Raw genomic sequence first — 23,591 nt, forward strand, 5'->3', positions numbered from 1 at the left:
ATTTATTTATTTTTTGTAGCTATGACAGCACTTTTTTTTTCAGTTGTAGCTATTTTAAAGTATAGATGAAGATGATGATGACTTTTGAGGAATTTAAATCAGGCTAAATATTCTCTATTCAGAGGGAGACCTCTGAAGCTATCATATAAAAAAAAGACGGGGTGCCAATTAGTTTTCAGCTTCCAGTGAACCCGTCCAGCCTTTTGCCTGCATGACAACCAGCAGGGAACAAGATAAGTTTCCTAGACAGCTTTAGATCGAAAAATCTTCTAAAAAGGCTTTTTTTTCCTTTAAATTAAGTTCAAGACTCGACTTTTATCTAAATAGATGAAAACAGAAACCTACTATTCAAGTTAAGAACAGTAAAAAAAAAACTGAGCAGAAAACTTTTTGGCATAAAACCAAAGCAGAGTTTGTTGGAGAAAACATACTGTAGGTATGCAGGGAAATGGGGTAAAACTACTTACTAATAAACAGTTTAAATAACAAAATAGTGTCTTTAAACTCTTGAAATGACTTCAGTAGCTCACTAAGAAAGTCAATTTCACATCCCCTAGAGGACACATTTTTAGTTCCTTATATTGTTGAATTAGAGTTGGATGAAGACCATTCTTCTGTTCTACTTGTTTCCTTACTTTGAAAAATCAACCTAAAGATGAAAAAACAAAGAAATGCAAAGTCTGTAGTATTACAAAAATAAAAGTTATGATAGATTTTTATAGAGAATTGGACAATCCATGTTTAAAACATGCCACTTCTTTAATAGGTACAGATGTGATTGAAAGCAACAATTGGAGAAAAAAAAAAAAAAATCACCACCAAACTTTTAAAAGGATAATGTTTGTTGGGTGAGTTATTATGTGCAGCTCCAGAAAGTCTGAGTGCAGGGAGCACACATTGCATTACCATGTGATATTACAGTTAACAGATAGAGGCTTCAAGAAGGAAGATCTGGGGTTTATAGCAGGTTATGTTTGGCTAGAGAGTTTGTGACCATAAGAGAATAAAGAGCAGCTTATGTAGATTTCTCAGTAACCTGTTAATGATAATCTTCCCCTTAAAGCACTAGTTAAACACATTTACTAAATACATTTATTTCACCAAACCTCCTTTTCTTAAACACACAAACAAACAAATCTTTAATATCAAATTCCCTTTTTGCTGCCACTTAGTTCTCCCTCATCACGGATCGTACTCTTATTACGTACTTATCTGCATTCTTTAGATATTTCTTTTTTTTTTAAACACACCCTTTACTGGACATGTTAAGCAAAGCACCTAATCTGATTCACCCACATTCTAAGGTAATAAAAAAATGAAGGCATAAACTCCAGGCAGGCAGCCGTGCTCTGACGGGCTTCGTAAAGGAAAGTGCCAGAAACCTACTGCTGCAGAAATAAGAGATCAAATCTACTTCATCTGTATACACGATGAAAAGAAATAAAGCAGCATTGTTTGGGATTTCTGAAACAGGCCTGCACTGGTTATAGTTTACTATAATTTCTAATTCCCAATTATTTAATTAAATCACCCACACAGATCAGTTTTTTTTTTTTTTTTTTACATTTCTTTTGTTTTTCAAGCTTTAAGACACCATTTAGCAGATTAAAAGCTCAGTCTTTGAGATTCTTTGATGAGATCCAGCCTACATAGAAAGTAGTGGATTTGCACTTAGGTTTAGTATAAGTGAAAAATAAATTTGATGGCACTCGTGAACCGAATGCAATCCTCCCTTGGATGTTCTGTTGATAAATTCTGGGTAAAAGTTTATGGGGCCTTATAAGAGTGTGTGTCAGAGTGTTACTCACAGGCTGCCGTGGTCTCAGAGCAGCTGTTGTTGTCCTCCACGCTGACGAAGGGAGGCACACAGGTGGTGGAGCCCAGACCCTGGGTCAGGTAGGGGGCTCCAGGGTAGTAGGAATGCATCCGGTACTGAGGGGACATACTGTGGCCAGGGAGGCGGCCGTCCCCATGAGGCATCTGCTTTACACAAAAAAAAAAGTAATTCAATGTAGAATTAGGGAAACTATTGCTTCGTTTATGTTCTAAGAGTTTTACATAGATATAATTACAGGTGCTGGTCATAAAATTAGAATATCATGAAAAAGTAGATTGATTTCAGTAATTCCATTTAAAAAGTGAAACTTGTATATTATATTCATACATTACATACAAACTCATATATTTCAGATGTTTATTTTGTTTAATTTTGATGATTACAAATGACAACAAATGAAAATCTCAAATTCATCATATCAGAAAATTAGAATATTGTGAAAAGGTTCAAAATTGATGGCCCCTGGTGCCACACTCTAATCAGCTAATTAACTCAAACCACCTGCAAAAGCCTTTAAATGGTCTTTCAGTCTAGTTCTATAGGCTACACAATCATGGGGAAGACTGCTGACTTGACAGTTGTCCAAAAGACGACCATCGACACCTTGCACAAGGAGGGCAAGACACAAAAGGTCATCGCTAAAGAGGCTGGCTGTTCACAGAGCTCAGTGTCCAAGCACATTAATAGAGAGGCGAAGGGAAGGAAAAGATGTGGTCGAAAAAAGTGTACAAGCAAGAGAGATAACCGCACCCTGGAGAGGATTGTGAAACAAAACCCATTCAAAAATGTGGGGGAGATTCACAAAGAGTGGACTGCAGCTGGAGTGAGTGCTTCAAGAACCACCACACACAGACGTATGAAAGACATGGGTTTCTGCTGTCGCATTCCTTGTGTCAAGCCACTCTTGAACCACAGACAGCGTCAGAAGCGTCTTGCCTGGGCTAAAGAGAAACAGGACTGGACTGCTGGTGAGTGGTCCAAAGTCATGTTCTCTGATGAAAGTAAATTTTGCATTTCCTTTGGAAATCAAGGTCCCAGAGTCTGGAGGAAAAGAAGAGAGGCACTTCATCCACGTTGCTTGAAGTCCAGTGTAAAGTTTCCACAGTCAGCGATGGTTTGGGGTGCCATGTCATCTGCTGGTGTTGGTCCATTGTGTTTTCTGAGGTCCAGGGTCAACGCAGCCACATACCAGGAAGTTTTAGAGCACTTCATGCTTCCTGCAGCTGACCAACTTTTTGGAGATGCAGATTTCATTTTCCAACAGGACTTGGCACCTGCACACAGTGCCAAAGCTACCAGTACCTGGTTGAAGGACCATGGTATCCCTGTTCTTAATTGGCCAGCAAACTCTCCTGACCTTAACCCCATAGAAAATCTATGGGGTATTGTGAAGAAGAAGATGCAATACACCAGACCCAACAATTCAGAAGAGCTAAAAGCCACTATTAGAGCAACCTGGGCTATCATAACACCTGAGCAGTGCCACAGACTGATCGACTCCATGCCACGCCGCATTGCTGCAGTAATACAGGCCAAATGAGGCCCAACTAAATACTGAGTGCTGTACATGCTCATACTTTTCATGTTCATACTTTTCAGTTGGCCAACATTTCTATAAATCCTTTGTTTTTATTGGTCTTCAGTAATATTCTAATTTTCTGATATGATGAATTCGAGATTTTCATTTGTTGTCATTTGTAATCATCAAAATTAAACAAAATAAACATCTGAAATATATGAGTTTGTATGTAATGTATGAATATAATATACAAGTTTCACTTTTTAAATGGAATTACTGACATCAATCTACTTTTTCATGATATTCTAATTTTATGACCAGCACCTGTAGATATGCTGTTTATTTTGCTCTATATTTGGAAACTTGCTAAGTTTTTCTTCCAAGTGCAGTGCTTTTCGAAGCAATACTATTATAGTACTGTTGTACTATAACATCACCAAAAGTGTCAGTTTTTTTTAGTTCATCAAAAAGCATAAAAAAGGAAAATATTCTCCATTTGAAGGTGAAAAAACATACTTTATAGGAAATAATCATGGCTCCTTATTGAGGAAAATAAAGGTGATAGAAAACTACTATTTTATTACAGCTCTTTAAAGTAAATCGGGACTAGCTAAGGCTAGCGAGGCAAAGATACTCAAAATGTACAAAATAATGAATCTTAAACTTTGGTGTACGACCAGCGGAGACAAGGGTTTTCCTGAATAGGAATGTTTGAAACAAACTTTTTACATAATAAATAAAAAGAATAAAATACAAAGTGACCTTAATGAAGAGGAGATGAGCCCAGAATAGCTAAAGGTACCTCAAGCTTAATAATCTTTACTTCCAGCTGGCTAACACACAAGAACAGTGAAGAATAATTTAGAAAAATAAAGAAAAACTGAAATGAGAACAAGTGCAGTTTTCTACTGTTTCTGTTTTTATCACATCTAATATAGTCAGATTCAAAGTAACTGCAATCAGTGTTAGCAACACAAGCTAATAGAAGTCTGATTTTTAAGCATTTTGACACTAAAGAACAAATAAAAGGAGCAAATAAACTTTTTAAATGCAGTGCAGCCATGTTAGAACACACAAAACTGAAAATGTTTAGCTATTATTTTAGTATTGGTTTTAAATGACAGTTTTACTGTAATATACTGTAGTATTTAGAAAATGTATAGTTTATGTTTTGTAATGAGGTACTTCTAAAGAAAATAAGGGACAAGTTAACTTAAAAAAGCTTATTATTTATCTATTAAAAAACACAAAATAGAAACAAAAAAAAACAAGATTTAAACATACCAACATATTAAGAAAATCTGATAACTTTCATTTTGAAGATGTCTGTGGCTACATGAACAATTTTGATCAGGAAGAAATTCCTTTCTGTTATAAAGGAGAACATTTTTTTCTCTCTGTCTGTCCGTCCCCACACAAATTATGCTGTTGCTTACCAAAAGGTTCTGTTGGTCAGAAGAAGAAAAACGCAACTAAAATGTTACAAAACACAGATAGCACCAAAAAAAAGTTGAACAAACGTTTTTATGTAAAAAGTTGCAGCAGAAAGCTGCATTCCTTTCAGGAACTGCCACAGGTCAAACACAGATAACATGTATTACAACAATTATTAAATGAAAGAAAAAAAAATTAAAGCCAGTTTTATTCCTACAGGACATCTACATGCATACCAAGTCATTTATCCCAGGAATAATATTACTGCACAACCCAGAAATGTAAGGACATCAGAAAGAAAACAAAACAGATGATGATTAATTCTAGGAATGATGTGCAACATATGCTGGATTTCTCCAGTCGCTCAGAAACTTTAAAACAAGCTGTCTTCTCAGCAGCAAGGCCGTCTCACTCCGGGTTTTCAATTTCATTTTTATGGAATTTGATTTCTGTCAGTCTGTAATATGTCACCCGTATTGTCCACCTCATCAGTTCTCCGACAGCTTTATAAACTGTTATTTAAACGACACTCTGCTCTCGTATTGGGCTGTGAAAAATACAACAGAGATTGGAATGGAGTCTTCAAACTGCACCAAGCTTATCGCTCTCAGGACGCCCAACAAAACTCTTAACAAAACCTGACCACAAAAATCTTTTGTATTTTTCTGGATCCAACCCAGTGTCTGATGCAGATCCACATGGATGAAACTTCCTCCAGGACCTATATGCTATATTGGTGCTGATGTAATAACAAGTCATTTATGTTCAATCCCACACAAAACATCCTTAGATTAACAGGATTAATTGAGCAGGTTGTTTTAATGAAAAAACCTCCTATCCTACGCTGTATCTCTACAATTATCACAATCCCAAACAAATACTACTAATATACGACCAGTTATTGGAGCAAAACAGATTTGCAAAAAAAGATAAACACCATCTGATACGGAGGTTAATAATATGTAATGCATTCCTGTATAAAATATTTAATATATTACATAATTAGGATGTTTTATTCTTGTTTAATTAGGTCTATGTTCTTTGGCTGCGGGATTAGAGATCAGACAGGATCTTCACCTGCTGGTTTCTGATGCTCATCTTCGGAAATTAGAGCAGATAAAGGAGCGATAAGTTAAATGTCATTATTTTAGATAAAAAGAACCTAAAACATAGTTAAGTGAAGAACTAAAGGTATCTTTTCAGATGAACTATGCTGATATGTCTCACATTATATCCGTGTATTGTCCTCCAGCCTCTTGTTTTCATAGATGAAAGATTTTCACCTGAAGATGATCAGGACTCATCATTGCTACAGAAAAAAACTTCTTTAAAAAAAGAATATTTGGATTTCTTACTTCATATATGTTATTTTTTTAAATATATCTAAATGAAAATCGATTAGATTTTTAAAAACACACAAGCAAAGCTAAAAAGGCTGCGATTTAGTGATCTAGCCCTAAAGCAGCATGCAGATCAGTCATCAGCAAAACACTTCCTACTTTATTGCATGTTTTCCATGTTCCTATAAAATGCTTAGAGAAAGCTTGGTTGATCAGAGTTATTAAAATGTTTGAATTATTGCACACATTTAAATTCTCATGATAAAATTAATTCATTTGTCTCACTGGCATGAGGACAGAAAGCAATGTGCAGCGCATGTTCCCACCAATAAAGGTTTCCATACACATAAAACCCTTCTTATAAACTAATTGTTGACTTGGGGGGGGATTTCCTACCACCTTGAAAGTGCCTGTCTTCTTATCTGGCACCATCTTCTGTCTGGAAGCTCTGTCCCACCCTTATTTTACATCATCCACCTGCATGACAACCAGGCACCGAGAGCACGGAGTGCAGTAGTTAGATGGCCTTACAGTGATAACAAGCACATGGTTTCCTCTGGGGCTGGGTGTTAGAAAGGGATAAGCTCAGAGCTCAAGTTTACTTCCTAAATAAAACTACAAAGACTGGATTATCTATATAGATTTTAATTTACAGATCTACTCAATGTAGTGCATAACTGAAGCAGATGGGAAATTATTCATGGCTTTAACAGTTACTATTACATAAAAAGCTGATAAGTGTGACATTGTATCTTTTTCTACAGATAACATTTTTCTTTCCATCATAGTTCAGGCTCAGCTTGACAACAGGGAGAATATATCTGGATATCATTCATAATTTTAATAATTAAGCATTATCATTTTATTTACTGCAGTTAAGGTCTGGACTAGGGCTGCAACTAACGATTATTTTAAAAATCGATGAATCGGACGATTATTTTTTCGATTAATCGATGAATCGGACAAAAAATATTTTTTATATTAACCTCTTTATTCCAAAATAAACATTATAGACAGAACAAACAAGCACACAAGTACAGGTTGCTCATTAACTGTACTGGTGCAATATGAAAAATAAATGTTTGTGTTAAAACTACGCAAACTTACATGAGAAATGTAGCTGTACATCCACAAAATATAGGGTACTTTGTTTCATAAAGCGCAAAAAAAGACATTTTTGTTTTTAAAAGCCTCTAAGGGGTTCAAACAATAGGCCCCCCCATTTCAACAAATGAGTTTTTTTTAGACTAGAAGAGGGCTGCCTTTTAAGACAGGAAAGTATAGCAGTTAAAGGTGGTACTTGAGAAAATACTGAACCATAGAGATAAAAATAGCCCTGTGATTCAAATTATAAATTGTATTTGGAATAAAAATGAGAGAACTAGGGGTGCTAAAAAACACATCCTCCAAAGACAGATATTTACATGGGAATGTGGCAAATATAATTAATTGACATATTACTGATCTTGCTGGATTTTATTCTGCTTTACTTCCATAAATTGCAGGATCATCTTTACTTTATCTTTGCCAGAAGATTTAAACTTTAAAAGTCTTGCCCTCATAATTCGCAAGTTAATTTATTTATAAAGTAAATATAAACGCTGCTTAAGCTAATTCAAATGAAATTAAAAGTAAAATAAGTAGCCAACCTTATCACTGTCTGTAACCTACTAACACGGTAAGGAAAGCATCAGATGAGCTACCTGAGAAACTAACGTTACGTTTCCCCTCTTTAAAACCAAACAAACATGGTGGTTCCGTGCCATGTTAATTTCTTTTGAAAAAAGTTGCATGTTATCACTTTTTTCGCTTTACAAAGCGCAGGCTATTTTAATTATTGTGATCAATTTGCGCCGTCAATCCCGGTGCATGCGCGCTTCATTTGCAGTCTGGACGCTGAGGCTCTGACTGAGAGGGACTCCTGCGGGAAAACGCGGTTGGGGTGGGGGAGGCGCCCCACGGCAGAGTAGGAACGATGCATGCTTTCACGTAAGAGTCTCCAAAAGCCGCCAGTGACACCGAAAAAAGTCGCCAGATTTGTCGCTAGTCGCTTTTTTGAAAAATAGTCGCTGGGGAGGTCTGAAAAGTCGCGGAGTTGGCAACACTGCACCTGCGGCGCTGACTCGCTCTGCCGTATTTTTTTTTCTTCCTCTTTCAGTCAAGAGGCAGTGATGACGGCGCGGCAGATGACGCAATAATCGCGCGACACAACTAATCGATGATGAAATTCGTTGCCAACGCTTTTAAAAGTCGATTTTTATCGATTTTATCGATTCGTTGTTGCAGCCCTAGTCTGGACATAAGCTCCATCCATCTTCCAACTTCAAATCTGACCTAGTTACCGATGACTTTTGAAGATAATCATCCCGATAGCAGAATAGTGCCACCACCAAGTTTCGAAAATGGTGTATTTAGGGTGCAGTATATATTCCTATGGGAATCAGAGTGGTAGAAGGAAATGTTTTGGTAGTTCTGCATCATATTTTGATTATTTAGGTGTTCTGTGTGGTATATTTAAAGCTTAGGACACCTATTTCTAACTTTACCCGTCTTAACACTTTTTCCTAACTTTATTCCCGACCTATCTGGTGTATCTGGGTCTTCATGATGCAGTTTCTTCAAAATCTAAAACACTTCTGAGAACCTAAAGCAGGCAGATTACACCTAGATTAAAATCAGACAAAGGTAGATCCCAATTTAAAGATGTGCTAATTCAACCAGGCCCTTAATTCACCTTAGCCTCCTGGGTGTCCTATTAGATCATTGAGGGACATTGCCTCTCATTCAATTTCATGCACTACACTGGGTTTGTCCGTTCAGGTCCACAGATGATCAAATACAATTAATTAATAGGGAAAAAAATAGTAATTCTTGAGTTTATTTAGCCTTTTAAAGAGTTTTTACAGCCAAGCTGCCTGTAGATTAGTATCCCACACAAACTGAAGAATCATATTGTAGAGGTCAGAATTGGAACGACATCCAGCTGTGATGTTACATTTTTAAGACTGATTTTTTGCTGAGAAATGTCCTATTAACGTGTTTTTAAGGTAAGTTGAAAACAATAACTAATAACTAAACTAACTAATTTAGAACTTATGTTTAGGCTAGAAGACAGTTTTAGATACCAGACCACTAGTTGGTGCAGGAAACAGCAGTGAACGCCACGTCCACTCAGCCTTCTGTGTCTCGCTCGCTGACTTAAAGCTGTTAGCTCGCAATGAAAGCATCAGCGTTGTGTTTGCATTTATTATGCAAACTCTTGTGTTCAAATTTTTTTTTTAAACGAACTAAACACCGGTGAAAAAATCTCAGTAAGTTCAAGATGTATGAATACGTTTGTAATTACATAACAATTAAAGTAATTAAACAGACGTATCTAGCAATGCAGCTCCTGAATGGATGAAATGTAGATAATACGTGTTTTTTTTTTGTTTTGTTTTATGTCCTCAAAAAACTGAAACTTTATAAATTTAGAGAAGATATAAATGTCTAACAGCATTGTATGCTCTGCACAAGAAACTGTTTTCTCCAAATAAAAAGATAAACTCTTAACTACTCTGTCAGGGATAACACCTGAGGTATGATTTACTAAAGCTGAAATATAGTGAAATAAATTGTCTCTTTTTAGACAAGTAAAAAAAAAAAAAGAAGTGTTAAAGTAAATGTCCATCTTTTTCCTGCCTGCTGTGTGTTTACGGTACTAATATAATGCAAAAATAATAAAAACTGAAATTACTAGTGGCCCCTATATTTAGAGAATCGTGGCCCGTAACCCCTTCAAACTGACAAAAAAAAATCATAAATCACAAAGGAGGATGGCTAAATTATGCTAAAGTGTGCTAACTGATTAGCATTAATGTGCTCACTTTCTTCCCTAAGCGCTGAGGCATGGCGGTTTGTTCTTCTGCCGACAGACAATACCATTAACCTTTGCAATTCAGCCTCTGCAGGGTGGCAGAGGCACTGACCCCTAAACTAGATGTTGCTACTGAGGGAAACTGAAGGGAGTTGAGGAGAGTCTGAAAAAATGATCTTCATAAAAATAAAACAAAATGCAAACCACGTCATCAGGGATTGGGGGAAGAGTTATAGTTAGAATCTAGTTCATGCATAATATCATCTCCTTTGACACAATAGAGATACATTTCAGCATAAATCAAGAGGATGCGCAGACGGGTAAAGGAGGGAGGGAGCCATAGTGTTCGCTATAAGATGCTCTTTCTGAGGACAGGTTCAAATAAATACCTCACAGCAAATATGTTAACCAGAAACTTGGAAAACCGATTTAAAATTCAGGTTTCTAAGCTTTAAAATCAAGTATGAACAATATTTTTTAAATACTTTTCCTATAACTGTGTGATTTAGGTTTGCTCTTATTTATACTATTATTTATTGGCCTATTCTTTATTATCAATCTGCTAAAAAAAAACTTTAATTTTTTAACCCTTGAAATTCTGCAGTTTTTTTGTTGTCTAAAAAGAGGCATCAGACAACACACAAGCACTCTAAGAGGTCGTTGTTCACCATACTGACCCAGCTTGTTAAAAAAATGAAGCAACAAGCTACAGCCAAAAAATAAATAAATAAATAATACTTTTAACAGTCTAAAAGATTTAAGGTTTACTCTGCTGTGACATGCATAAAGCAGCACATTTATGCTGGCAATGCTAAATATCTAATTTTGTCAAAAAATGTATTCTAAAATGAAACCCTCCTTAATTTTGTGTTTATGGTTCAGGCAAGCTATGCAATAATGTTTTGTTTCATCACTGTTTTTTTATTCTATGTAGCGTGTATAATAAAGGTTCTACTATATGAAATGTATTCATTTATTTATTGATACTACAAAGCATGGAAAAAAACAAAACATTTAAAGAAAAATAAAGATACGCATTTTTCTGGTTTCTCTGGTTCCATTTAAAGTCAATAACAGGATAACCAGCTCTGGGGATACAGATGAAATGGGCCCTGAAAGCTGCGTACGCTGACCTCCACAGAAAGGTTGTGATTTATATAAAAAAAAATAAAAAAACATTTCCTTACCATCACATTCCTCTTTCTTGATGATTAACGGGTTCAATCATAACACAGATCAATATATAAATGCAACAAAGTGTGAGGAATTAACATAAACTGCAGTAAACGCAGAAAAACGTCCAAACCACCTGTTCGTGAGGTTGGGCGATGGATGATAACTATGACTTTGGAAATAGGAGGATAAGAAGGTGAACACATTTTCTAGGGATTGTGGAACGGTGCTGACAAAACACAGTTAAATATAACCCTTAAAATAAGTAGTTGTAAATTCAATTTAACTAGATTGAAAAGATTTAAATTGTTTTTAAAGTTCATCTCCTGAACAGAATAAACTAGCTTCACATCTCCAGTTCTCATTTATAGATTTTTAGTTTTTCTGAGAAACAATTTGAAAATGTAAAGAAATAACCAATATATCTGTTTTTTAGCAGGGATAGCTTAGTTATAGTGAAGCATGAAAAGTGAACAGAGGGACTATTTTTGCCTTTGAATACTTTATTTTAAAGAAGAGGTTTTTTGGATTCATTTCTTCACAAGAAGTCGAGGGAAGCTTATCGGAGTCCGGTGGGTCAGAGCTGAATCAGCTTGAGCCGTTTGGCTTAAGAGGCAGCAGAGGACAGGAAGAGAACCTGAACGCTACACTGGAAAAAATCTAAATCTAGATAAGTCATTTTTTCTTAAAATAAGTGTATTTTTTCTTAGATTGAGGAGGTAAAAGATACATCTTACCAATGGAACAAGTCTTATTTCAAGTGCAGAGTAAAAATCCTCATTCCATTGGCAAACTATCTCCTTTACCTTCTCAAATTAAGGGTAAATACACTTAATTTAAGAAATCTGTACTTAATTCTAGATAATTTTTCCAGTGCAAGCTATGCTGATTAACAGCTGTGCCTGCGACACAGGCATGTACCAGCATGTAGCATTTAAACCACCCAACTAGAAATATCTTACATGAAATAAAACCCAGTAACATGAAAAATAGCACCATATAAGCCCAGTTTATAAGGTATAAATACAAAGAATAAGTTAATTTTGGAGTCAGATACACTCTAAATAACTTCAGATCAGAGAATAAGACCATTATACCCCTCCACACCCCCAAATTAGCCCTCCTAAGGTCTTCAGATCAAGTTCTTTTTCTTTTGTCTTCATATTTGTTCTTCTCTTGTTAATACTGGATACACATCTCTAATATTCATATACACTCATGGTTAGAGGTTCCAATGAAGGTTAAAGGACTCTACTTTACACATGAGAATCCTCTTCTGGCTCCAGATCACCAATAGTGACCATGTAATACTGAGGTACCCAGCTGTGACTGTGTGGGGCTAAATATCCCCCTACTAAGCCTTTAATGATGGGTTAGGTCTTAGAGTCAAGCTGGAGGGGTTACTATGGGTTACCTGGTACTGTTGATAGTTGTAAAGATTGCCATAATATGTGGGGAAGCGCGAAGGCTGGTAGACGTTGTAGTAAGGAGTTTCCAGAAGGAGGTCAGGCGCTCCGTCGGTATGAGGCCGAACAGCAGCTGAGGAGCTGGAAGGTGGTGAAGAGACACCTCCTGGAAAAAGAAACAACAAATAAACTGTATTGTTCGAGGCCATTCTTTCTATATAAAATATTGCTTCGCTTTAAGTGAACTTATTAGGATCCATCTAAAAAATCCTCAAAGGTTAAATAAATGTTTGTGCATTTATGTGCAGAGCTTCTGCTCATCCTGTCCAATTTAAAATTAAACGGCGCCATCTTCTGGTGGCCGTCATGTTTAGTTTTATATCTGAAAAAACAAGAAAACTTAAAATTGAGTTGCATCGTTTTTTATGCCACTCAGTTTTACATTCATATGCAAAGAAACAGCAATCTGTGAACAGCTAGTTTATTAAGTATTTCATCTGCAAAGTCTCCCTTCCTCTGTGGAGGACACCTGTCATACCAGCTATCTGAAACTGAATTTCATTAATAATAAAGTTTATTCATCAAAATTACAATACACAGCTGAACTACATCCCTCTCTTTTTCACATGAATGACTTCTCAATTATATTCCAATGTATCTATATGGACCTGTATGATAAAAAATGGATACTTATTCTAGGATGAAAAGTACAAGATAATTACTGGCTATCTGGTGTACTCTGCTTATCAGCAAGGCCACATTCTTCCCAGGAAGACCCTGTTCTTCTGGTTTTTACACAAGAGACAAAGTGCATCACTGTGTCCAAAGATATGACATCTTTTGTCCCAGCATGTCTTTTCATCACTGAGTGCTTGACTCCTTTCCCAGCATAAATTCTCACTGTTTTGAGGACAGAAAAGGGAGGAATTGAATGGCCTTGACAGTGATGATCAGCCCATATCACAAGTTACCACACTAATGATCAAAAACGGCTTTCTGTTTTACCTTAATAAATAAATTTTTAAATATTTATAGATCTTAATTTGTTTTACAACTTTTACACTGTTTTCTAGGCACAGTTAGGGATGTGGATCGAAACCCGGTTCCATCAAGGACCCGGTTCCACTTTTTTCAAAACCCGAAAATCAATAACGTTTGGGCTTATCGATACCACTATCGAGTCTGGTCGTTTTTTTTTTTTTCTCCCGGAGGTCCTGTAACATAATTGTGTGTCCCTCGAGTCGCGTCACAGCATTTAAATCTAATCAATCCAATCACTGCAGCATGTCCACCAATGTTTTGGAATTAAATTGTAAGCAAACAGATATTAAAAGTAAAACAAGTGAAGTCTGGCACTTAACTTTGCTCGCGACTTGAGAATGGCTGAACGGAAAAGACTCCTCCTCCTCCTGCTGCTGCCGCCGCACCATCATCATTCACTCAGAGTACCACTGGTAAGCGCGCACACAGACTTTGTAGCCTGTCCGGTCAGTTAAAAACAGTAATTGTGAAATCCGTCTTGTAATCGGAAGCATACAAGCTAGTTAGCTTGAAAAGTAAATAAAGTTTCAGACGCGCTGCGTGATGATGTGTTCAGATTGGCTCAGTAAAACGACAATTAGGTTATCATGATGCGTTCAAGTGTAACGTAAAGAAAACGGGAAATTTAGTTTTTGGCGAGAAACATGAGTAATACAGTTGTATATTGCTCTAATTATTTTAGAATATATAATTAAACTACTGATGCCAACATTTATTAAAAATTACATTTAATTTAAAATACAATTATTTATTTGTTAAATATTTTCCTAATCACTAAAAACATGATGAAAAGTGACAGTAGACAATACATCAACCAACAATTGTGAAAATATATTCTAGTTAGTTTTATGTCATTTCGAAGTGGCCTATTACATTAGCCATGTTTACTGAAGGCTAGAAACGTTTTTGTTATGCTCACTTGTTAAGCAATAAAAGCAATACCAGTTCTGTTAAAAACATTTTGTTGCATCGTCTTTCCACCAAATAACAGAAAAGTATCGATAGTGGTATCGATAAAGACTCGGATCGATAAGGAGTATCGATAAAGGTATCGATATCAATAAATATTAACGATCCCCATCCCTAGGTACAGTGCACAGTCCTCCTGCACAAATATGTTAGTGAATCAAACTGAAAATTAACTAAGTGATGTTTGCTTTTAAATTACACATGTGTTGAATTGTAGTTCTTCATTGTAGTTTATTTTTTAAAGTAGGCTAATCAGGCTTTTAGCTAGGAATATTTCATAACGTTTACACCTTGGTGAATCACATCTTCAGGCTTTGTGCAGCATATTCTTCCCTGGAAGATGTTGAAATTTAGACTACCTGAAACGCTATTTCCTGCATTTTGAAGTGGAATGCAGCTAACTTTTTGTCTTTGCTACAAAACTACATTTGTCCTGGTTAATGGAAGTGTTTGACCAGAGGTGGAAATTTCATACGGAAGACATGAGATCATTTTTAGGTACAATATTATGTTTCATTAGTGAATTTCTCCGCTGTGAGAGCAATAAAGCTCATCTAATTCATACGTTAACACAATCACAAAGTGTAATGTTCTGCTCACACTGCGATTTGAGCTGCAAAAAAACGTCTGATGCTTTATTTTTTATGCTTGTCCATATTAAGGTCAGATAAGCCTCAAATGCATCTTTGATGCTCCTGAAGCGCGTCCCGTAAAGTGCATACAGATGCATCTAATGCTTCTGCTGCTCCTGCGTTCAATAATAATAATAATAATAATACATTTTATTTGAAAGCGCCTTATCAAAACACCCAAGGACACTGTACAGGCAGATAAAATATTAAAAACAGGCAGCTAAAAAGTACAAGCATAAGGATGCCACAGAAAACAAAACAGCAGGAAGTAAAATAAAGCCAAAGGAGGAAAACAATATTGGAGTGATGCATATGAACTAGATGGGATAAGACTGTCTGAACAGGAAAGTTCTGAGTCTGGATTTGAAAAGAGGGAAGGAGTCCAGAGTACGGAGATCCGGAGGGAGGGAGTTCCAGAGGTGGGGAGCAGAGCGACTAAATGCCCGGTTTCCCAATGTGACAAGACGGGCCGAGGGAACGGAGAGCTGGAAGGTGTGGGAGGATCGTAGGGAGCGGGTGGGGGTTTTAACGTGAAGGAGATCTGAGATGTAAGATGGAGCCAAGCTGTGGAGGGCCTTGAATGTAGTTAGCACAGAGCGGCTTTGCTATATTTGCTGTGATAAGTGGGTAAAAAGTAGTTCTGATACAGGGTTTCTACAACATAAGACAATTTAATTTCAAGACTTTCTAAGACTTTTTTCATCCCTTGAAATAAAACTTTAAAACCAACTTCAGAATAAACACAAGAAAACCTGGTTGCGACAAATTTAACCTGAGGCTTATTTTAACATAAACCATTACTTTCTGGCCCAGTATGAATGTTTACAATTTTGAAAAACTTTCCATATAGGAACAAAGCAAAAAAAAACCCCACTATTAACAGATACATTTTTAATGACTAATGAATGGAATTCACAAACTTTGTTTTGATCCCTACTCAAAGTCCATAATAGCTCTGTTTTCCAAAGTCCATAATAGCTCTGTTTTCATTGTAGGCGAACCACCAAACATTATCTGGAGATTTGGTGCTACTGGTGCTCTTTCTGACGTCGGAAATGCTGTAGAGGCCTTGCAGAGACAAGGGTGCAACAGAACTGAGAAATACCTGCTGCTTCTCTGTAACTTGATTTTGGTGCTTTTTTTTCGCCATTCCACGTTGAATTTACACTTCCCCACATTGTCCAGATAAAAAGTTATTGGCGCATCACCCCAAGGTCTGCAACATTGTTTTTATTGGTTCTGCAGTCAGGATGGAAATAATAATGGTTAAAGCTAAGCCGTTCAGTAAATGTCAAAAAATTATTGTGAATTATTAAAATTTTTGATATGAATTACAAAAATAAAATCCTATTTATGACTTGGTGACAATTTTTAGACCTATGAAAGACTGATTTAAGTACCAATTAAGGCCTTATTTTTATACTGAACAATTCAATGCCCTTTAAGACTTTTTAATGATCCGCAGGAACCCTGTTATATGTTTTTTGATGTGAGAAAGTCAACCTCAAAACATTATCTGTGCAGTCTGTTCATCAAGACTCCGATCCTGCCTAAAAATATTTAGCTGTGGGTTGAGCGCCGGTCCCCACATACCGGCTGTGCGCTGTCACTGGGAATCTAGCAACAGCTGCCTCAGGTAGGATCACGTGTACTACTACCTGTTCTACTTTTTTGGGATGACTATGACCTGGATGACTAGGAATCTTTATCAGCATAAAATTAAACATATTTTGCCAGCAGGTTAACATTTTAAGTTAATTTAGACATTAATAAACAGTTTCAGTGAAGTGATTTTAACTCTGCATCAGCAGTGCTGTGTCTGTCTTCCTGCAGTTTACAGATCAGCTTCTCTGATTGGTTGATGTTGCACGTCAAGCAGCAAAAAATCTAATTTTCCAACTCCAGCATCTGCTGCTTGTGAATTTTTGAACATTTGAGCAAAGTTTAGCTAAAAGCCTAATGAGGAAGAATTTGACAGTGAAGGATAATAGAGCATGATATACATTAGGGATGGAACGGTTCACAAAATCCACGGTTAGGTTCACGGTTTCGTGGTCACGGTTTTTGGTTCGGTATATGTTGATTGTTACATTGAAATCCCATAAAAAATTAATGAAATTAATGAAAAAAAAAATTAAAAAAAATTAATGAATTGTAATTATTTTTAATGATCCGCGGAAACCCTGGATCATTTCCGTATGTTTTGCTGCTTTGAATTTAATCATCTCGCGCATGCTCTCTACCATCTCCAAGGAACTCAGAGGGGAGCGAACGGGAGCCTCAGTGGAGGCTGTAGGCTTTGCTTTGTGCAGGCGGTCTGGAGCGTAGCGGGGCGGAGCGCTGACGGAGTATGTGGGATTTCGGGGTTAGCATGACATGTTGGTCATGTTGCTGTTAGCGTAAACAAAACATGTTGCACAATGTTGCACATTTATCCACAACTTTCTTTCCGCCGTCATCGTAGGTCACTCTAAATGCAAAGCGGTCTCATACAGCAGACCTATGAAGTGCTGCTGGCGCGTCTTCAAACTCCTGTTCTTTCCCACTCAATTCTCCACAACAATTTTTTTCTGCTACACCCGGCTACGCTGCTTCGCTTCTTCCTCTTCTTGTTTACTACTGGTGGTTGGCTTTGGTCGCAGTACCGCCACCTTCTGCTCTGGAGTGTAAACGCTTCGCCTATGAGAAAAAGGAGCAGCGCATGAACAAAACGAAACACACGCGAACTGAACCGAGACAGTCGAACCAAACGGTTCGGACGATTTTCATAAACCGTTCCATCCCTAATATACATACTACTAGGGCTGCAACTAACGATTATTTTGCAAATCGATTAATCTCTGGATTATTTTTTCAATTAATGGATTAATAATCAGATAGCCAAAGATATTTTAAAGAAGATTTTTTTACAAAATAAAACCAGGTGAAACTACACCTTTTCCACTTGAGGAGTTCTGGATAGAGCATATTGACAGACAGAAATGTTTTAGTTTTTTTTATCTGAAATGTAAAATGTTTAGACATTTTTTTATAAGTTTGATATAATTACTGCTCTATTTAGGTCACTCTGTCAGCTAAAGTTATATTTTACAGTCTCTGTACTTCAGTTAACAATTAATTGATTACTAAATTAGTTGACGATTATTTCAATAATCAATTAATCTTGATTAATCCGATTAATTGTTTCAGCCCTAGATACTAGATATTTCCCATTAGAGAGAGAAAAAAACGAATGCTTTTCAAGACATTTCAGCCTTGTATAAATAACCGCTATTAGTCATTTTTGCACAAACATATTAAAGACAGAGCTTTTTTGAGGGATATTATTCTAATTAAAGTGCTTTGAATGTTTCTATGATTTAAAATAACTTGAGAGAATTAAGACAATATAAGGAAACTGACAAAGGTCACCTTTCAGATCGGTTTAAGAACCTATTATTGATCTGAAGACGTTACAGTTCTCACTCTACACTCCAATCTTATGAAATATTACAGGAGAAACCCAAATTATGTCCTACAGTCACAAAAAAATCCAGTTTAAACGTTTTCCCCCAATGAATACATTTACTAAGTGTGAGGTTTTGCAAAATCTCAGGCCTCCTACATGCTTCCTATGGGCTGCAGGAAGTTTGCTGGGAACAGCAGGTGATAAAAGATTTGCATTTGCAATGAAGTGCCCACAAATCTTTTACCTTTTTTTGTAAAATATAGGCTACTTTCCATTTCTCACATAAGTGGTTAACAATTTGAGTGGCCTTTATATTAAAGAAGCTACAGGAAGGGATCCTTTTTGGGACAGCAGCGATTCACCTGACACAGCCAGAGGGGAGGGGCCGATGTTGAAGGGGGAGCTGGAGGATCGGCCTTCCACAGAGAACAGACAATCGGCAGCCGCTTCGTTTTTCATCATAACATCAGAGCCATATAAAGCCACAGGAATGCTTATTCCCATTTCCTCTTCTTGGGCCTGTTGTCTCCTTAGTGCGACCTTTAGGGAGAGGAAAACTTTATTATAATGGGTCTGGATTAAAACAAATATCCCCTTTATTACATTTACAAAATTAAAAAATACAAAATGATATTTTGGGACCGTGATTAAGACTAACTAGTTTTTAATGCTCCCTTCTAATAAGTTAGCAAACAGTACTTTGTAATCGATTGAGATTTATTTTCCCCTAAATAATTTCATACACTGATCACCTTCAATCTAAAGATGTAGCACACGTTTTTTATGTTTATAAAGGTGTTATCTTTTACAACAGTTTTACAAACAGAAAAATCCATAATATCAGTTTTCAACTCCAAATCTGTTTTTTTGTGTCATTAAAAAAAAGTCCACTTCAGAGAACAGAAACCAACCAACTATTAAAAACTGCAAATAGTTATCTCAGCTCATTTTTTAAATTTTTTTAATACTATTTGTTTAAAACAACAGAATTTACAGATTAAAACTGTCAGAAACATTTGTCCTCAATTGTTTTTCTCGGATACATAAAAATGTTTCGAAATGTAAGAATAAAATCAGCATTATTGTGAAAAATACAAACTAATGCAGAACTAAATTCATTACTATATTACAATAAAATAACGTCATATCTACCCTTTTTTACCAAGTAGTAAACGAACTGTTAAACTATAAAGGCTAAATAGAGTCATATCTGTTCCCAGTGGACACTGCAGCTGTTGATTTCAGTAGCTGATCAAATTCTAGGAGTTTGTCTTATTAAAAAGGAAAAAAAAAAAAAACATAATCCAGTGTTTTTTGCTTTTTTTTGTTTTGTTTTCTAAGTCGGGGATGGTTTATCTGTTTTATGTAATTGTATTTCTTGGTTTTAAAATTGATTAAAAATGAACAGAGCTGGATTATAATCATTCATGAAAGTTTTCTTGTGTTATTTTCATATAATAATATCTGAGGAAAATTCATGAATAAATAAACTTTAACAAGATAAATAATTACCAACATATCTGTAAGGAAAGTTTTCAGTCAATTATTCAATAATTTGCACTTTTCCCCTGACAAAGTACCTTATGTGCTAATTAAACAGTTTGATTAAAAACAACATTTATTGTGACTTTAGAAGTTATGTTTTAGATTATTTTAACTACAAGAAACTGAATTGAATCACTTTAAACGTTTGGCTCTGTCAAAATATCTGATATTTCATTTTTATTTTGAAAATATCAATGCAGAATAGCGAAAGTAACAATTTAAACATAGCCACGAATTACAGAAAAGACTGGATAAGCATGTTACAAAGTTTCCAGATAAGTTCTTTGAGAATACACAAAATAAATGTTTTATTATTAGTTTTAATCACTTTCAGCTTTTGTTTTCTGGGTATAATGTAGCAGAAATTCAAATTTAGCTCTATAGAAACTTAGCTAGCTTAGCATTTTCTTTTATCTTCGTTTTTCGTTTTTTTTTTTTCGTTTTTTTGGTGGCGGGACATTTTTGTTTAATATAAAAAAATGATACAAGTTAGAGTAACTTCTTTTAGGAGATTATATCATTCATTCATTTTTTTTCTCTGCTGAGTTTCCATGCCTGCAGGGCGGGAGTTAGGTGTTTTAGGGGCTGTTAGGGTGAAGGTGAAGCTTACCTGGGCCGCCATGACACGCTGCCTCTCAGCAATCAGTTTGCATTTGGGACACTGGCAGTCCTTCCAGTCGCAGAAGCGTTTGTGTCCTTTTAGAGCAGAGAAGAAACCGTGATTTCTGCAGCGAGAACATTTCGGCTTCCTGGGAGATTTGTGGCCTCTAGGCGGAGATGTGGGGTTTGGTCCCTCCTTGGTCTGCCTCTCCTTCCCCATGGCTGCCTGCTGATGGTGGCAGAAGATGGAGTCACTTTTATACTCTGAGGCCAGCCCCTCCCAGACACCGCATCCTTATCAGGAGAGAAGCTGTGAGGCATCCCTCCCTGAACTCAGCTAGAAATTAAAAAGGTTTTGTTTCAAAAACTTAAAATGTCATGAACAGGGGCGGACCTAGATGGGTGGCCATGCCCCCCCCCCACCACCACCACCACCATTTTTTCACCCCCATAATACTGACAGTGGCAGCAGTAATACTCTCAATATTCAAAACATTTTAATTTTTCATAAATTAACAATTACTTGACAACAAAAACGCTGTGGTTAATTATGAACATACTGTAAATCCTCTAATATAGGACAGGGCCTTTATTACTCTCAGGTACATCTAGGTCCAGGCCATTATTGGAAGGAGGCCAGAATTAGAGGCAGGCCTCTATTTCTATTTGACCAAAACAGACTACCAGTGGAATGAATAAAAACAAGATTTTATGTCTCTTTGAACCTATAAAATACTAGGTTAATTTATTGAAAAAGTATAGTTACCATAACGGTATACAGAACATTATTCAGACATCTTCCAGCAGCTTCAATTTTTCTGCACGGCAATAGAAAAAAAAAACAATAATAAGGGAAACTGTTGCAGGCTAAGTGGAGGTAGGCTACCAGTATCATATATTTCAAGGGAAATTCAGAACAACGTAGGCCAGCGAAAATCTGTCATTTTAACGCTTCCTGGTTAACGCCAGACCTACCGGTAATCACATGTGTCTGTCAGAAGATTGTGTGGCTGCTTATACTCCTGCAGCAGTGTGTCGCAGTGACCTTGACGCAGACATTTTTGATTTATGTTTAATATTGAATCATGGTCCGCGCTTTAGATTGTGGGTGTAGATACGGCCGGGGCGGTGAGGAAGTGGGGGCGAGTAGTCCGACAGCTGAGGGACATGACAGCGAAAAAGAACGGATATCCAGGTGGAAAAACGGTCCCAGAGTTCTAGTGCACCTCGCTCTTCTAGCTGGTCAACCTTCACGAGTTGTTTTCCGCAATTTCGGTCATAAAAACAAAACAAGCCTACCTCCTGTCTGCTGCACTGTCTGCGCTAAGGATGGGACTTCCCATGCTAATGGCTTGAATCCATTAACAAACATTGACCCCGCCCGGTGGTACTTGCCCAGGAACATTGTTGGTTCTAATTATAGCCCCGGCTTGTATAAGAGTCCGGCCACTATTTACCTCCATTGTCTTATTTTAAGTGCATGTTATTTAATTATCTTATTCTAAGAGTAGAAATACTAATTCCATTGGCAAAACATCTTATTTACAGATTCAAATTAAATTTAAGACATGATTTACTTATTTCCTGATCATTTTTTACAGTGTAATTGGAGATTTAAAAAAATAAATCAGAAATTCCTTATCAAGCATTTTAAAAAATAATAAAATTATCTTACCTTGTATTTTCACTCATATTTAACTCAAAACTTTTGTGGAAACTGTGAAAGCAATTTTCTAAAAAAATCTCTATTATGAGATAAGATACTATCTCATTATTATGAGATACATAAGTAATAATGTACTTACAAGTTTTACATCATAATGTAAATGCCGTAAAAAATCTAAGTACTTCAAACTTAAATATTCAAACTTACTCACAAACTTTGAGTTAATCGGTTTCCACAAATGTTGCGTGTATTCTGAACTTATTTGGGTTTACAGTAGGGTCCCAGAAATGCTAAATAGAGAGGGTAAAGCAAAACAGAAAATGCAAAAACAAAAGGGATTTGAATTTTTTATCTAAAAAGGACATGGAAGTGGACAAAGGTAAATGTTTGATATATATTTATAATCAGATCTGTGGTTTGTGTATCCATTTGGAAATAGAGTTTAAAATACATTTTCAAATCACAGTATTTAATAATCAATTAATCCACACAATTTACAATTCCTCTGAATCATGTGATTTAAAAAGTGCAATTACAAAACACCTGTCCCATTGTCTGATTTAATGACTTCAACATTTGTACTGAAAAATATCTATAAAATAGCCTTTTTATTTCACGCTTCACGACTTAAACATAGTTTGGTGAGCATCCACGTTACAAGGACCGAACCTAGGAAACAGCTGAATTGTTATACTGAAGATGGATTTTGTGGATACTTAGAAGCAAACAGCATCTAGCCCAACCCAAACACAATGGCAACTCCACCTAAAAAAAATAAAACTTTGTCAAGTATAAGCACGAGCTACAAGAATGAGCAAAAGAAAGCTGCACTCCTGTGTTTTGGCAACAGGTTGAAGTATCGTTAGAAAACTCCGTAATGCATGTTTTAATGTTACATTTGAAATGTCTTGTTTTTTTTTTGTTTTTTTCTTTTTCAGTGACTCTTCTGGTTTTCCATAGAAAGGTGTTTTTTTCTCTCTCTCTCTTATCTGAAACACTTGTCACATATGTCACAAAACGCATATATGGAAACTGTATACACAGGCCCTAATAACATGACAATAAATGACTATTTTGAGCAAGGATGTACAATAAAAGGAAAAAGGAAATACCTATCTGAGAGCA

At 36.2% G+C, this 23,591-nt stretch overlaps 1 protein-coding gene across 1 annotated transcript in view; it reads right to left on the reverse strand.

Moving 5' to 3' along the window:
- The window catches only part of dmrt1 (doublesex and mab-3 related transcription factor 1), a 37,076-nt gene extending 16,050 nt beyond the window's left edge, over positions 1-21,026 (reverse strand). The window contains exons 1-4 of the mRNA XM_038298257.1: positions 20,811-21,026; positions 19,018-19,195; positions 12,574-12,731; positions 1,809-1,983 (exon numbers count right to left, since the gene is read on the reverse strand). Coding sequence (XP_038154185.1) covers positions 1,809-1,983; positions 12,574-12,731; positions 19,018-19,195; positions 20,811-21,020 — 721 coding nt within the window. The 5' untranslated portion in view covers positions 21,021-21,026. The remainder of the gene's footprint in view (positions 1-1,808; positions 1,984-12,573; positions 12,732-19,017; positions 19,196-20,810) is intronic.
- Between the last annotated feature and the right edge of the window lie 2,565 nt (positions 21,027-23,591).

Source organism: Cyprinodon tularosa, unplaced genomic scaffold (assembly GCF_016077235.1).
Source record: "Cyprinodon tularosa strain WSP-4 unplaced genomic scaffold, ASM1607723v1 ctg404, whole genome shotgun sequence".
In the NCBI taxonomy this organism is placed as follows: Eukaryota; Metazoa; Chordata; class Actinopteri; order Cyprinodontiformes; family Cyprinodontidae; genus Cyprinodon; species Cyprinodon tularosa.